Source organism: Phalacrocorax carbo, chromosome 9, assembly GCF_963921805.1.
Source record: "Phalacrocorax carbo chromosome 9, bPhaCar2.1, whole genome shotgun sequence".
NCBI lineage: Eukaryota > Metazoa > Chordata > Aves > Suliformes > Phalacrocoracidae > Phalacrocorax > Phalacrocorax carbo.
Genome location: NC_087521.1, coordinates 18,527,649 through 18,542,769, shown reverse-complemented (window position 1 = coordinate 18,542,769; position 15,121 = coordinate 18,527,649). Strand labels below are relative to the sequence as shown.

At 42.1% G+C, this 15,121-nt stretch overlaps 2 protein-coding genes across 4 annotated transcripts in view; one reads left to right on the top strand and one right to left on the bottom strand.

The window, feature by feature from the left end:
- Positions 1 to 9,421, bottom strand: GPR65 (G protein-coupled receptor 65). 2 transcript variants are annotated; one of them, XM_064460525.1, is made up of 3 exons: positions 9,363 to 9,421; positions 7,253 to 7,348; positions 1 to 3,308 (listed from the first exon to the last, which is right to left on the bottom strand). In XM_064460525.1, the coding sequence occupies exon 3, from the start codon at positions 3,182 to 3,184 to the stop codon at positions 2,147 to 2,149; it is 1,038 nt and encodes a 345-aa protein (XP_064316595.1). In that variant the 5' UTR covers positions 3,185 to 3,308; positions 7,253 to 7,348; positions 9,363 to 9,421; the 3' UTR covers positions 1 to 2,146. The 2 variants fall into 2 exon arrangements, with proteins under 2 accessions (XP_064316595.1, XP_064316594.1); XM_064460524.1 differs by having other exon boundaries at positions 1 to 3,305.
- A 3,568-nt stretch (positions 9,422 to 12,989) lies between these two features.
- The window catches only part of GALC (galactosylceramidase), a 41,911-nt gene continuing 39,779 nt past the window's right edge, over positions 12,990 to 15,121 (top strand). The window contains exons 1-2 of one of the 2 annotated variants that reach the window (XM_064460522.1): positions 12,990 to 13,226; positions 13,777 to 13,845. In XM_064460522.1, coding sequence (XP_064316592.1) covers positions 13,059 to 13,226; positions 13,777 to 13,845 — 237 coding nt within the window. In that variant the 5' untranslated portion in view covers positions 12,990 to 13,058. The remainder of the gene's footprint in view (positions 13,227 to 13,776; positions 13,846 to 15,121) is intronic. The other variant, XM_064460523.1, reaches the window with a different exon arrangement.

Below are 15,121 nucleotides of genomic sequence, written 5' to 3'. Positions count from 1 at the left end.
CAAAACAAAGCAAAATCCAGCAAATGGAAACAAATAAGGGAAAGGAACATACTTTTTAGAGAGAAAGGAAACAGCCAGAATAGTTCATAGGTTCACAGGACAATTCTGGTTAGAAGGGACCTCAGGAAGTCTCTAATCCAACCTTCCGCTCACATGAAGGTCAGCTGTGAGGCCAGACCAGGTTGTTCAGGGCTTTGTTCAGTTGGGTCTTGAAAACCTGTCAAGACGGAGCATGCAGAACATCTTGGTGCAACCTGCTCCACTGCTTGGCAGTCCTCATAGTTCAAAAGTTTTTCCTTATATCAACTCTGACCCTTCTTGCTCCAAGTTACGCACATGATTTCTTGTTCTCCTGCTGTGCACTCTTGTGAAGAGCTTGGCTCCATCTTCTCAATACCCTCTTTGCAGGAATTGCCATTAGGTTCCCCAAAGCCTTCTCTTCTCCAGGCGGAACAAGCCCAGCCTCCTTAGCCTCCCAAGTTCCCCTCTCGGAATGTGAAATTAATGGAAAGTATAAACAGACACAAAGAGGAACTCATGTAAACAATGAAAGTGGATCTTTGTAATGGAGAATTTTGTAATTTACATGCAGAGGGATCTTCTCATAACAATTTCCATATTGCTTGTGACCACTGTATGCTCATCCTCCAAGTATAATGTCAAACCTAGAAGTCTGCTGAAAAAGTGCTGGTCAAAATCTTTCCACTACACAGACTTCATAGAAGGTTTTTTTTTTTGATGGGGAAAAAAAAAATTTCTCCCTATGAAACTGGACAACCACTATTACCAAACACTCTTCCTGGCAACTGAACAAAAGTAAAAAGGTTGTGAGAAGAGACACAAAAGACTTTCCATGGTGTTTCAACTCTTTTCAGAGGGTCAAGTGCCCCCTGCTACCAGGGAACCACGCAGCTGTTGCAGGGCCCTACACAGGAACAGATCCCTGAATTAACAGCTGTACTTTTGATTTGTGCTAACTTCAACCCTTTCAAAATGTGGGCTCTTTTGCTGCCATTCTTATTGTTTGTTGGTACATTCATGTTCTTTTCTGGTTTGTCAGTATTGCTTGTTGGTTTGTTGTTTGATTTCTTTAAAACTGGCAGACTGAGAACCCTGGAACCTCTAGCTGAGGCCTCCAGGTGCCTCTAGGTTAAGTAAATGAATATAAACCTTTCTCTATTGACTCTGTAAATGTAACCACACTCCAGATTTCAGTCATAATAAGCAAGGCTAAAGGTGGAGATATGAAACCTCTCCCTTCAATCCTTCCCTTTCCTCCCTGCATATATCAGGAAAAAGTTCATCTGAGTTAAACCACCGGTAGCTAGAATTTGGTTCTTTATAGGCACCTGAAATAATGATTCTCCAACTATCTGAAATCCAATATTGATATTGTAATGAAACTCCATTACATATGGTTATACATTAGAACATGTATTTCCCAAAGAAAACAAAAGCTGAAAAGCTTAAGAGCAGGTAAGTACCCATCCCCATGAGGTAAACAATTTTAAGTGGCTAATCTCAGGGGTATGGTGAAGGAGAACTCGAGTCATTACTGAAACCATGAAACATCATAGCAGCATAAATTACACCATGAAATTAGAGAGAGGATTTACCACTGTCCCTCTGTCTGCTTCACTGTCAATCACTTGAATGATCTCCATGTGTGTGCATGCTTTATTCACTTCTATCACAGTACTGATTTTAAAAAAATCCCTCTTGGGGCTCCTTCCCAGCTAAGATTTATGTTTCTACTAAAACTGGAAAACAAATGACTAGGTTAAGAGGACTTCAGCCTTCCTCCAGCTGAGTACGTGTATGCCCAGCAGACGGGCTAGCTAAAGCTGAGACAGGAGGCAGTTCTGTGGTGATCCTCAGTACTTTTGTCAGCGTGTCATGGTCATCTTTCTTGACTGTGGTTTTGTTGATTGTCTTTGCTGACATTGATTTATGTACCATGCCTGATTTAAAGATATGTGTTGATGTTCCATTGATTTAATTGATGCTGTAACAAGTTCTTATTAGTTCCAGCTACTGGTTTCACTTAGTATCTGTGACTTTTGGGGTATTTCCTAGGTACAGACCGGGGAAGAATTTTTCCCTCTTTCCCCTTTAGGTTATCCAATTTTGCTTTGAATGTGCTTGGTCAGGCATTTTTGACAGTCTCCATTTCACAGGAAGTTCTGTAGGTGATGAGTGCACTGCTCTTTGTAGCACAGCTGCACAGAGCATGGTCTTTCACTTGGTCTCCTTCACTATTTTGTTGGCACAAGCAACACCTGAGCAAATTCAGTATGTCTGTTCGTGCAGTTTCACTCACAAAGCAGTAAAGAATGGGATCAGCAATGCAATTCAAACTTGTTAAGGCCTGTGTGATTCTGTAAACCTTATATATCAACTGCAAAATCTGTGGGTCAGTGGTGTAAGGTTCTCTGATGCTGCGAAAAAGCAATACTACGTGATAAGGAGTGAAGCAAACAATGAAAGTAACTGTTATATTCAGAATGAGTTTCCTCACTTTTTTCTTTTCTTCTTCTACTGTAGCTTGATTACGCCTCACTACTTGGTAGATTTTATAGTAGCAAACCACAATGATTATCAAAGGGACCAGGTAACCTGAGCATATCCGGAGTAAATTTATCCGTGCCTGCCACAATTCCAGGGGGTATTTATCATAGCATAATGTATGATTTGTGATATTGCAAGGATCATTGAATACTTCTTTGTACACCAATATGACTGAATTCAAGATGCTTTCCAGAAGCCAAACAATTATGCTGACAATCAATGAAAATCTTCTTGTGCGCAAGTACTGGAGCTTCAAGGGATGAACTAATGCCAGGTACCTGTCAAGAGAGATGCAAGCAAGGAACGCAGTGCTGGTGTAGAAATTCATATACATAAGGAAGGCAGAAATCTGACAAAGCAAGGCAGAGAATCTCCAATTATCTCCATTCCAGGCATAATCAATCCAGAGAGGCAGAATCAGAGAGTACAAAAGGTCAGCCAGGGATAAGCTGAAGAGGTAGACTGCTAACTCATTCTTTTTCCTCACCTGAATGCAAGATGCATAGAGGGATATGCAGTTGATGGGAATACTGATCATCATCACAATACTGTACACAAATGGAAACAAATACTTATCCAGGGTGTGATCATCATGGCACTTAGCAGTGTTGTTCATTGTCTACTCCAAGTAGTATCTTTGGGCTAATTCCAGCCTGGATGCAATAAAAGCCCCTCTGTAGTGTGATGGGTGGTCATCTGTTAGATCTTCAGGACCTGGATCGTAAGATTCCAGCCTTCTGCTACCAAAAAGGAAAAATGTCAGCTAAAACAACATTTTTGTTTCTTTTCTTTATGGGCTTCTTGGTGGGTGTGTTTTTTAGAATAAAGAAATTGTGTTTGTGGAGATCAAAGATTTTAAAGACTGCTGGAGTTAGGAGTGCCTAGGAAGAGGAATCCAAATGTCTAAGGTGGTCAAAGTCAGTCAGATGCAAGCTTCTACAGCACAAGCATGTTGTCATGTTTAGTCCCAGTCAGCAACTAAGCACCACACAGCTGCTTACTCACTCCCCCCACCCCAGTGGGATGGGGGAGAGAATCAGAAGAGCACAAGTAAGAAAACTCATGGGTTGAGATAAGAACAGTTTAATAATGAAACTAAAATAGTAATAGTAATAACAGTAATGATAGTATAATGAAAAGGAAAATAATGAAAGAGAGGTGAAACCCAGGAAACCAAGAGATGCAACCACTCACTACCCACTGACCAACGCTGACAGTCCCTGAGCTGCGTTCGCTGTCTTCCCATGTCAACTCTCCCCAGTTAATACATTGAGCATGACATCATGTGATATGGAATATCCCTTTGGCTCGTTTGGATCAGCTGTCTTAGCTGTGCCCCCTCCCCTCCTGGCTTCTTGTGCACCTGGCAGAGGTGGGAAGGTAGAGAAGTCCTTGACTAGTGTAAGCACTGCTTAGCAACAATGAAAACATCTGATCTAAGCTGGCCAAAGGGAAATTCCATATCATATGACATCATGCTCAGCACTATAAAAGCTGGGGGAAGAAGAAGGAAGGGGGGATGTTCAGAGTTATGGTGTTTGTCTTCCCAAGTAACCATTATGCATGATGGAACCCTGCTGTCCTGGAGATGGCTGAACACCTGCCAGCCGATGGGAAGGAGTGAATAAATTCTTTGTTTTGCTTTGCTTTGCTTGCATGTGTGGCTTTTGCTTTACCTGTTAAACTGTCTTTATCCTAACCCACAGGTTTCTCACTTTTATTCTTCTGATTTGCTCTCCCATCCCACCGGAGGGGAGTGAGCGAGTGGCTGGGTGGTGCTTAGTTGCTGACTGGGCCTGAACCACGACAGTAATTAAGACACTTCCAGAGGGGTAGGGTTCTGCAATCCCAGGTCTCTCTTGTGGGAGAGTCAAAGCAGATCAGAAAGTGCACTACAAATAACAGAAGCGCACTTTTTATTATTCTGGTGAGCAGAATAGGGTTTTGGCCATATGAATATGGCAGATTTCTTATGCCCAATAACCTCCTCCCAAGTCAACAAAGAGACAAAGATAGAAAGACAGGGATTCATGTACCGCTAGATCTTGGGATCTGCTCCAAAGAGGAGAATGTGTGGCTGGTATGTCTCTCTATTGCGAATCACTCTCTTGTTGCATCCTCACACTTCTGTGCTTCCACTCCCCTCCTTTGTATGTGTTCCCCAGCAAATATTACTGCACGTACCAGGAACCCTCATGTGAAACCTGGCAGGCTATTGGGTTCCTGCGTGCACAGGAGAATCTGCCAGGGTGTCACTTAGACTCATGTGAAGTGAAGACTCTCTGAGCACAATTTTTCGCTTACATGTCTTTCCTCTAAAAATTGCAGTTGCTGTGCATGAATTTATAAAACCATTAGCAATTAAGCTTATCTTAGGCACTACCAAGGCTGTGGGTGTCAACAGGTTCAACATGAAAATACCAGTAAAACAGCAGCATTGACTAAAGCAGTGGGACTGGAGGAGTTGCATGCATGAGCCTTAGAAGCACTTAGAAGGGCTGACCTTTAAATAAGAAAGGATGTACAACCGCCGCTATGAGACAGCTAGTACTCACTCACTGATTATATCACAGCTAGGACACTCAGTAGTTCTCTTCTTCAAATATCTAATTTTAAGTTCAGGAAATACGGGAATATTTGTTGTGGTCCAGTTCTACTGCCAAAATACAAACAGCTTCAGAGACTGCCTGTGATAACTCACCTGTGGTTTGAGCCTAGATTGCCAGCAGAGGAGGTAAAGAGGTTGTAGAATGAGTAGGTTGCAAGATAGCACCATCTACAACTGTTTCCACACAGGAAACAACTCAAAGTGAAGACAGCTTGGGTGCAGGTATTTTCCCATGTGATAGGCAAATTCATTCTGCCTTTTATGGGTCTGATGCATGTGTGTGTGTAGATTTGTGGGTTTATCAGAGGAACCCAAGTAGGTTTATTGCCTCTGTTGAGAGGTTATTATATGGATCTCTTTTCCATTTAAAAAACCGCTACCTTTCACGCATATTCAGAAAGAAAAGGCGCAAGGACAAAACTAGTCAGAAAGAACGTATTTAAATTTACCAGCCACTGCTTTATTTGATAAGGCTGGCTAACTTTTCACAGTTAGAGCAAAATTCATTCCTAGGCTTGAAAAACAAGGAAAATTCTTGAGAAGGACTTGCCAATTTAGTCCATTGAGCAGCTTTACTTATATGATAACAAGAAACCCGCAGTGTCTATATTTAAGACAAATATAAGATGTCTGCTTTTCAGCATGGTTTCATAAAACCACACAGTAAATAGGGCATTGTAAGCTTACCAGTATAGATAAGTATCAAAAATTAAAAATCTAGCTCTAGAAATTGGAAACCAGGGTTTCGCTGACATACTTCTCGCCACAAGCAAAGCAAACATGCACTGACCAGATGAGTAAAAGATAAAATACCTACCTCTTCTAATCACATTTTAGCATCTTCATGTCTAACAGGGAAACATGCCCTTTCAGAAGCCTGTCTGTAATGTAGTGAGTGTATGAGGCAGTGTTTACTATTCACGTGACTGAGAAACTGGAATTCCTTCTCCCACCCCCACAAACTCTTTCTCCATTGTTAGTAGACTTATTATATTAGACTCATCATCCTTCCAAGCTCTGGACTTGTCTCCATGTTACTCACAACAGCTCCTCTCACTGTTACCTTTATCAGCTCTTTCATATCTACTCAGAGACCAACATGCCGATTTATTCATGCCACCCACCTTTTTTTTCTTCAGCTTTCTCTTTTTAGCTCATCGTTTCTAAAAGTTTTGCTCTATCGATCTCACTGATCATAAGGTAAAACACTTGTCCTTACATTGCACTTGTCTGAATAAACAGCATGTTCTTTGGGGCAAGACCCTGCTTCGCTCTTCTGCCCTCCGCCTTAAGGAACTAGTATCTTAATATATAACTGGCTAATGGCAGGCTGGGAAACAGAAGATGGGATTGAAAGAAGAGAGTTGAGATCATATGAAATTTGCCACCTCAGCAATATTTTCTGTCCTTCATGTTCACAGGTCACTGTACCTCATGGTTTCCTTTTATTTTTTAGATTGGATATTATTTATTTACTTTTATTTTTTAGTTGGATATTAGGAAAAATTTCTTTACTGAGGGAGTGGTCAGGCATCGGAACAGGCTGCCCAGAGAGGTGGTGTAGTCACCATCCCTGGAGGTATTTAAAAGATGTGTAGACGTGGCACTTCAGGGCATGATTTAGGAGACATGGTAGTGCTGGGTTGACAGTTGGACTTGATGATTCTAGAGGTTTTTTCCAACCTTAATGATTCTATGACCAGTATCACCAATAGCTTCTATGAATAAAGCCCCAGAGGCTGTCTAAAATTCCCCAGGTAATCCATGTCCCAGCTCTGATGAAACATTGATGCTACTTACACGAGGACATGCTTTCAAAGAGAATAATAACAAGAGGTGTGTCATTCTGGCATGTATCGATGACCTACACTGAAGTGTGTCAAAGAGCCTGTGAATGCACACTGCAGTTTCTTCCACAGAAACATAAAAGCTGAAAGAACTGGTTTGCCCTGATTACAATAGATTTCATTACAGTTACTTGGGGCCTTATCTCAGGGGAAGTGGTCCATACCATACTTCCCTTCCTTATGTTTTTCTGATGATTAGAACTACATAACGTGAAATTATTTGTCTTACCTGAATGCATGATCTGAAGCGTTCCCAGGTTTTCTCTCAGCTACTGAGGGTCCCTGCTGGTTTTGCCCAGAAGCATGGTATTGCCTTACAGCTACCCTAAAACACAATGTTTGATCATTTTTCCCACTGATTATTAACTTTTTTCTAAAAAACTCTTGAGGAATTTCAGTTTAATGATCTTGTCTAATGGTTTGACTTCCATGGTCCAAACCCACTGTGTCTAATTCTGTAGACTTATGACTTATTTTATACACTGGTTTTGGTATAAGATGTGTTTCAAATGAAAAAAAAATCTCAACAGGATTTTTTTCTTTTAGTCCCATTATTCAATGATTAGCATTGTCCCTGTCTCTTTGTCATTCCACTACAGAAAACCTGCTGTACAAGAACTCTGAAAAGTCAGTCAGATGTAAAATGTAGAGAAACGGACTAGCACATGCTACGCTTCAAGTAATTTATGCAAACAAGCCTGTAAAGGAACCATGTGAAGATTTCTGGAGAACAGCACTCACTACATATTGTAGTTGTATTGATACATTCCTACAGTATCTTTTTCAGATTCAAAGAGAGCTTTATGCGGTGTCTCCATTTATGACATTTTGAAAGTAGTAAAGTGAGTATAAAGTTATACTTTCATAAACACAAATAATAAATGATATTCCGTACTCTTATCCATCAACTTTCTAAGGGAAGAATGGAAGAGTATTTTTTATTTTTCCAAGAAATTAATTCTGATATGGTCTGGGAAATTAGGGAAAATTAAGAAGACTGTAAGGATTTTGTACTATTAACAGAAAAGTTTAGTCAGTAATTAAAAAAAATTATCTTCCATTAGCTAATAAACACCAGTTTAATTTTGGAAACATCTGCCACTGATACGTTTCACCCTTTATTTCAAATTCAAGTTCGTAAAAGGGCAAGTTGCTATAAGTAATATTCATTATAATATGGTAAGTTTTTGCAAGTACTTTGCTTTTTTAGATAAGTTTCAGGGGAAGAAAACAATGTTGTGTGAGCTAGTACAGTAGCTGCTGTACTGGTGCTACTGTATATCAGCCATAAGATGGAAGGACAGATGGTTTTCTTGATTTCTTTTTTCTCTCAAAGCAGTTTCAACAAAGTAGATTGCTTTGTGTTCTCAAAATAACTTATAGTGCCAAGCTGATTTCCTCAAGTACAAGGACCTTCCATAGTTGGATCTTTATTCCTAATGAGCAGATCTCAAAACTTGATTCCAAAAATTTCACAGTTTACGAGGGTTGAAATATGCCTTTCCATAACACGGACATTTTTGTTTAAAATGAACAGCATTTTTCCTCATGCAACGCTAAATTTCATTCACAGGTCTCCATGAGATTCTGTAGAGAATCAAACAGGTCTAAAAAACCTCAGTCTTTTTAACTTTGAGATATACTTTACAGACTGTTTTATAGAGCATAAAAATTCTGTTAACAGGAGCAAATAGAAAAAAGGCATGTTTTTTAGAATGCAGGCCATACAGGGAAGTATTATTTTACTAGATACTTATGTGCATCTTGTTTTTGCATACAGAAGTATGCTGTACAAAATATTTTCATGTACATGATACTTGGTATTCTAAGAAACTACTTTTAGCACAGCTTATTTTTCTGCTAAGTTTTAAGCACTGCGTATAGTCATATAAATAGCGCTGAGTCCCTTGTTCCTGCCATAAAATATTAAAGAACAGTAACAGAAGAGCTACTGGAACCCCCTGTGAGGTCTGAGGCATTTTTTGCAGTGAAGACAGGACAGCTCAGAATCCTGAAAATTCACCCCTAAATACTGTTCTTCTCTATCCTTCCTCCCCCTCTCCTAAGCAACAGGCATTTTGATCATGGCAATACCATTACAACAATAAATCACACTGGTATATCTTTCCTAATCCAATCTTTTGCTGTCATTCACCCGTTTGTCTCATGTTTCACTTGCGCTGGGAGTGAAATACTCCTTCTCCCAAAGCAACCTTTTCCAGCCCCTTTTGTGTCCCTTCTTCTTGTTGTATGTCAGCATCACCTTAAGGGAGAGCCACGTGGAACTCTGTACCAGAACATAAGTTCTGTATCTGACTTCTTGGATTTTGAACACTTACCTAGGCAGCCATGTGTCCCAGCATAGCGGTTTCACTGTGATACCATCGCTAGTGTAACCCACGTCTGCTTCTGAGAAGAAAAACTGCTTCACAAGATAATGCAACAGGAAGCTGCTCTTGGATGCACCAATGAGGCAACAGCTCATGTCTCTCAATTTTTTTTGCCTTTTTTTTTTTTTTAATATGTTGTTTATCTAAACTTATCCATGGGGAAAAAAGGCAACATAGTTACATAGAAGTGTGCACAAAGGATGGTACCGACCTTGGTAAATCTAGGAATACTTTTATTAAGTTTATAAAAGCTTTATGGAAAATATTGCCTAATTCCATGAGTGGAGGATATTATAAACCTCTTCCCTAGGACACAATTCATTCTGCAGAGAAACCACTCCACAGAAATAAAATACTGTGAAGTGTGTATGTATTTGTTTGTGTTTACTTGTATATGTTTGAAACATAGGGTCTTTTTTTGACTTTCCCAATGAATTTATCACAGGATCAAGTAAGAATCCACCCAAGAAGAGCCCATAAAAATATATCACAATGACTTTAGGAGTTTGTGCAAAAAGAATGAATTATTTTCAGAATTTTTATTACTGTTTTTTTCTGTTTGTTTACTGATGGGAGTTCGTGAACAGTTCTAGTTAACAAAGAATAACAGAATGTTATGCACTGCAACAGGTTAGGGTGCATATTTATATATTTTTCTATAAACTGAATCTGAGGTTGGATGCGCTTTCACAGGAGCGATTCTTTTAACAGATAATTCAGTTGACAGGTGGAAGATTGTTACATGAGCACAGTTTCTTTTTTCCCTCTGTGATCAGAATAATTTATTGTGCACTCTTTTTTTTTCTTAAATTCTGTTTGGAATGTTTCAATCGGCTTCTAAGAAACTGGGTGCAATTTCACTTTAAATGTACATCTGTTTTTAACACAAAAACTGGCCTCTCTGATGATTCAGACGCTAAGGAGAAATGAAACAGATGAGCAAATTTAAAAGCTTTAAAATAGGATATACTAGACTTCCTTGAAAACAATACCAGGCAGCTCTATAATACTTAACCACTGGATGCAGAGATTTGGTTTCTCCTTTTTTCCAGCCAGAGCATGACATTTTCATCCCCAGTTTTTCTATTGATGGCTTGTTATATGAAGCCTAAATTATCAAATCATTCTATACTTGTGGTCATTCCTGAACTGGTGTCATAGCCCCCCTTCTGTTTGGTGAAAGGGAGGCTTTCCAGTCACTTGGTTAGATTAATTTCTAAAAGAAATTTCAGTCAAACTTTTATCTTCACTGAGAGAAAAGTCACTAGACAAAAGACCTGTTTTATTACTTTTCACCTGCCTTTTCCTAATATGGTACCTACTAAGAACAATGTCTGGTGAGCTGGTTCTGCTGTTCTGTTGAGGGTTCCTATACTTCACTGAAGAAAAATCAGTTCTTATCGTTAGAAATAGAGAAACAGTTGATACACTTCTACAGTTCTTCACTGTAACAATTGATAATGGGACTAAAAGATCAAAGGAAGCAAGAGGGGAGATGATGCATTTTATACACTCCAGAAGTAAAGCTATATGCAAAAAGCAACCCTTGACTGTGTTCATTCGGAACAATTTAATTTCTGATGCAAGCAGCACAGTTTTCCAGTTTTTTGGGGGGATCTGGACATACACGGTGTTTCAAATCAGTCATCCTAGAACAACAGGTGCTCTTTGGGTTGGCTGAGATTAAAGTACTATCAAGAAAGAACTGAAATAGAAAAGCATTAACAGTGGAAAATTATTTTCTTTACAAAAGAAACAATGAATAAGTCCTCAGTAACTTTATTTTTTATATTTGCCCTTACAAAGGGTCCAGAGCTCATGTCCTCAGGTCATGGGCAAAGGTGTAAAGAAAAAAACAGGTAAAAAGCAAGGTCGAGATTCCTAATGCAGAATAAAAGTCCCCAGACTCTCACCAAAATATCTTCTTTCAACCAAAACAGATTCTAATGTTTTTCTATACCAACTGAAAGGGGAGGCACTCAGCACATCATAGGATGGAAATTTGAGTTTTGAAAGCTGACACTTTTAGGCTCTTGTGAGTGAATAAAAGACTGAATTCCACAGCTGACTCCTTCTACCTGGAATAAATTGAACATTAATTTAATAAATTATCAAAATTATCCAATTAATAATTCATGATGGTTTTGCAAACCTTTCAGGTGTGCAAAGCTGTACAGTCTGCTGGAATGAATGTGAATTAGGACCATGAACGTAATTCTACCTCCGCCACTGACTCACTGCAGCCTTGAGGAAGTCACTCTGTCCTTCTGCATGTAATGATGACATCGTATAGCTCATTTGGGTGTGAGCAGATTCATTAGTTAATGCTTGATATTGCTGTAAAGTGCAAAATGTTTTGTGAGTGTTTGGTATTGTTATTAAAAAAGAAATAAACAGGAAACGACAGTCAGGTAATGTCATCACTGAGACATTAGATCCCTCGGTGACATGGACAAGAGAGGCAGTAGCTCGAGTAACAGCATTCTTTGCGGACATAAAACGCGCAAAACCAGGGCTTTCCCGCAGCCTCAACGCACTGCCCGCGTGACGTCAGCCACCGCGCCTCCCGCCGCCGCGGTCGCCTTTAGGCACGCGGAGCGTCGCGGCGGCGAGACGCCGCGCCCAGCGGAGGCGCCCCCGAAGGGCTTCCGTAGGACCGTCAAGCTGACCGCCGGGCTTCCGGTGGCTGTTCCTCTGGCCCGAATGCTTGCTTGCGCCGGGCTCTGAGGGCACAGCCTGGCTATGCTCACGGAACCCCCTCGCATACGACACAGCACCACCCCGCCTGGTCGTATTTGCACGCAGCTGCCCTGCAGTGTGCCCCGCGGAGGCTGTAAAACAAAAAGCTTGTTCAGCGACGCTGCTGGCGCAGGACAAAGCCCACTTTGGGGTCACTCCGTGCGGATCGCACCGGGGCCAGCACCTCCCCGGGGCAGGGCCGCTCCGGGCCTGGCCTGTGCCCCGGGCCGCTCCCAGCCACGAAGCAAAGGTCGTTCTCACGGCGTGCCGGTGTTTCCTCCTCCACGGTGCCGACTTTAGCCGACTTTACGAGGGATTTGGCGGCAGCCTGAGGGTGGGGCGAAGCCGGGAAACGGCTGCTGGGTGCGGGGGGTGGGCCTGCAAACGACAGATCCACTGGGAAACAATTTCTTTCCCAGGAAAGCTGTCGTGCCTTGCCGGAGACCCCGAAAAAAAGGGTCTTTCTGGGCTAGCTCTCAGAGTCTGGCTGCACTAAACGCAAACCGCTGAGTGTTCCCAGAGAAATCCTGTCCAGCCGTGACGCCGGCACCCCGCCGCGCCTCACAGCCAGTCAGCTTTCCCACGCCCAAGGTGGCTCCACAATAGCTTCACTCGCCATTCAGTGCCCAATTACAGCATGGCGGTACGCGTCCCACCAGCTGGAACTTGCCTTGCCCTTTCTCAAAATGGCAACCACTAGCTTCAACCGGAGGGAGGGGCGGGGGTTGCCCGTACGGGCTGAAAGCCTTCCCCTCTCGCCTTTCCCTTCAGCAAAAAGGCGGCGAAGGGGGCTCAAGCCCCGCCCCACTAGGTGATTGGCCGATTGTGGGGTCACGTGACAGACGGAGCCAGGTAGCGGCGAGTTGCTGTAGGGACGGCGGTGCCCAGCGGAGCGGAGCGGGCGGGATGGGGTGTGCGGCTCGGCTGTGGGGCTGGCTCCTCCTTGGCTGTTGCTGGGGCCCGGGGCCCCCCGCCGTCGGTGCTGCTGCGCTCCGGACGGCCACATACGTGCTCGACGATGCCGGTGGGCTGGGCAGGCAGTTTGACGGGATCGGGGCTGTCAGCGGCGGCGGGGTGAGCGGCGCCGGCGGGCGCGGGGGCTTCTCCGGGGCTGCTGTGCTAATGCCATCCTCGGAGCGGCGGCTGCAAGGGACGCTTAGGCGAGGGATTCCCTCGGTGGGCGTGTTGGGTGGCTTCGGTGCAGGGCTTGGGGCTCCGGTGGGGCCTGGGCCGGGGGGTGTCGCTGAGGGGGTCCGTAAGGGCCGGGGGAGGGAGGGGCTCTGAGGGGAGCTGTGTGGGGGGTGCGGAGGCGTGAGTGGGTCTCTGAGGGGCCGTCCTGGGGGCGCTGGGCGGGCAGTGGTCCCGGCGGCGAGGGGGGCTGGAGTCTTTGGGCTCTTTGCAATACCTGGCAGATAACCGGAGTGCCAGGCAGTGCAGCCTGTGAAACCAGATATGCGCAATTGAAGGGTTAGAAAAGACTTTTTGTAAGGGCTTAGCTGAGTTCCTGGTGCTATAATTATTTTTTGCAGGTTTATTATCTATGTGAAAGCCCTAGACTGACAATCTGGGATGTACTTATATATCTGAAAGTTAGGTTTTCATGTTTTCTTGTCTTCTATTTTAGGCCACATCTAGACTCCTGGTGAACTACCAAGAACCTTATCGCTCCCAGATTTTAGATTATCTCTTCAAGGTAAAGTGGGTTTCACTGCTACACTAATGTCTAATTTCATGCAGAGTTTCTTACTGTGTGATGTTGGAGCTCCTATAGTATATTCAATACTACTTGAAATTAGACAAAATTCCATCTTGTAAAGAATCTACTTTAATGTTGATTTTTATCAGAACCTTAAATTTTAGCTGTTGTTTTTGGTAACCAGCATGTTTTTTAGGAGCCTATTTCTTCAAATTATTATGGAAATTCCTTTTGTGTTCTCACAGTATGCTTTTAAAAAAATGTTTTCAACATATTTTGATCATCTATGCAGGCTTAATGAGGATTAAATCATTTTTGTGGCTGAAATGCAGGAAGTGGGTCTTTGAGACGATTTTGGGTTGTTGGTTTTTTTTGAGTACAGGTAGTTTCACATAATGTGGAAATGACTGTGCAGACTGAATCTTTTCAATAGCATATCTGTTCCAAACTAGTCTGTAGAAGGTGTGTGAAAGTTACTGGTTTGTAAACTGCTCTAGTTAGCAAGTGTAACCTGTGGAGTTACCCAACTTAATATATGGTAAGATTACTGCACTGGACAGTAATAATTTATTTTGCTTTTGGCACTGTAAATTACTCTGCGGGAAGAGGATGTCATGTCACTTTCAAGTAGTGTAATCCAGATGACTGGAGGGGTAAAGTCTACTGTGTAGTTTAAAGAATTGGTTTTAAAGAGTAGAATAAGGCGTAATGTGTGACGGGGGATCAACACTGATATTTTTTGGAGGCCGAACCTGTGTGTTACAAATATGAGTTTTCTGAAGGAATCAATAGTCATGTGGGAAAAGAAAATCCACCTGAGAGATCGTGATTTTTCAAAGAATTTTTGACATGTTCTTTCACGAAAACCTCTTAGGCTGTCATGAGATACCTGGGAGGGGTATACCTTGCCTCATTCTCTTTGTCTTTAAATGTCAGTCAACTTTCAGAATGGGGATGGGAGAGCAAATGTGTTAGAAGTTTAAAATCAGAAATGTCAGGAAAAGAAATGGTGTATTAGGAATACTTGCTTCTTATTTAAAAACAAAATATCCAAAACTTGTAAGCCAAGCAAACGATTGTCTGTGCAGCCTATTTTTTTAATCAAACTGCATTCTCACATCTTAAAACTTTTTCTTGAATGCCAAAATTATACTTGGGTAATTACATGGAGGAGGCCAGCTCATTGATGTTTATTAAAATAATAATTAATTGTAAATTCTGGATTACACAACTCTTAAACCATTAAGGGCTGGAAGAACATACTAGGAGCAAG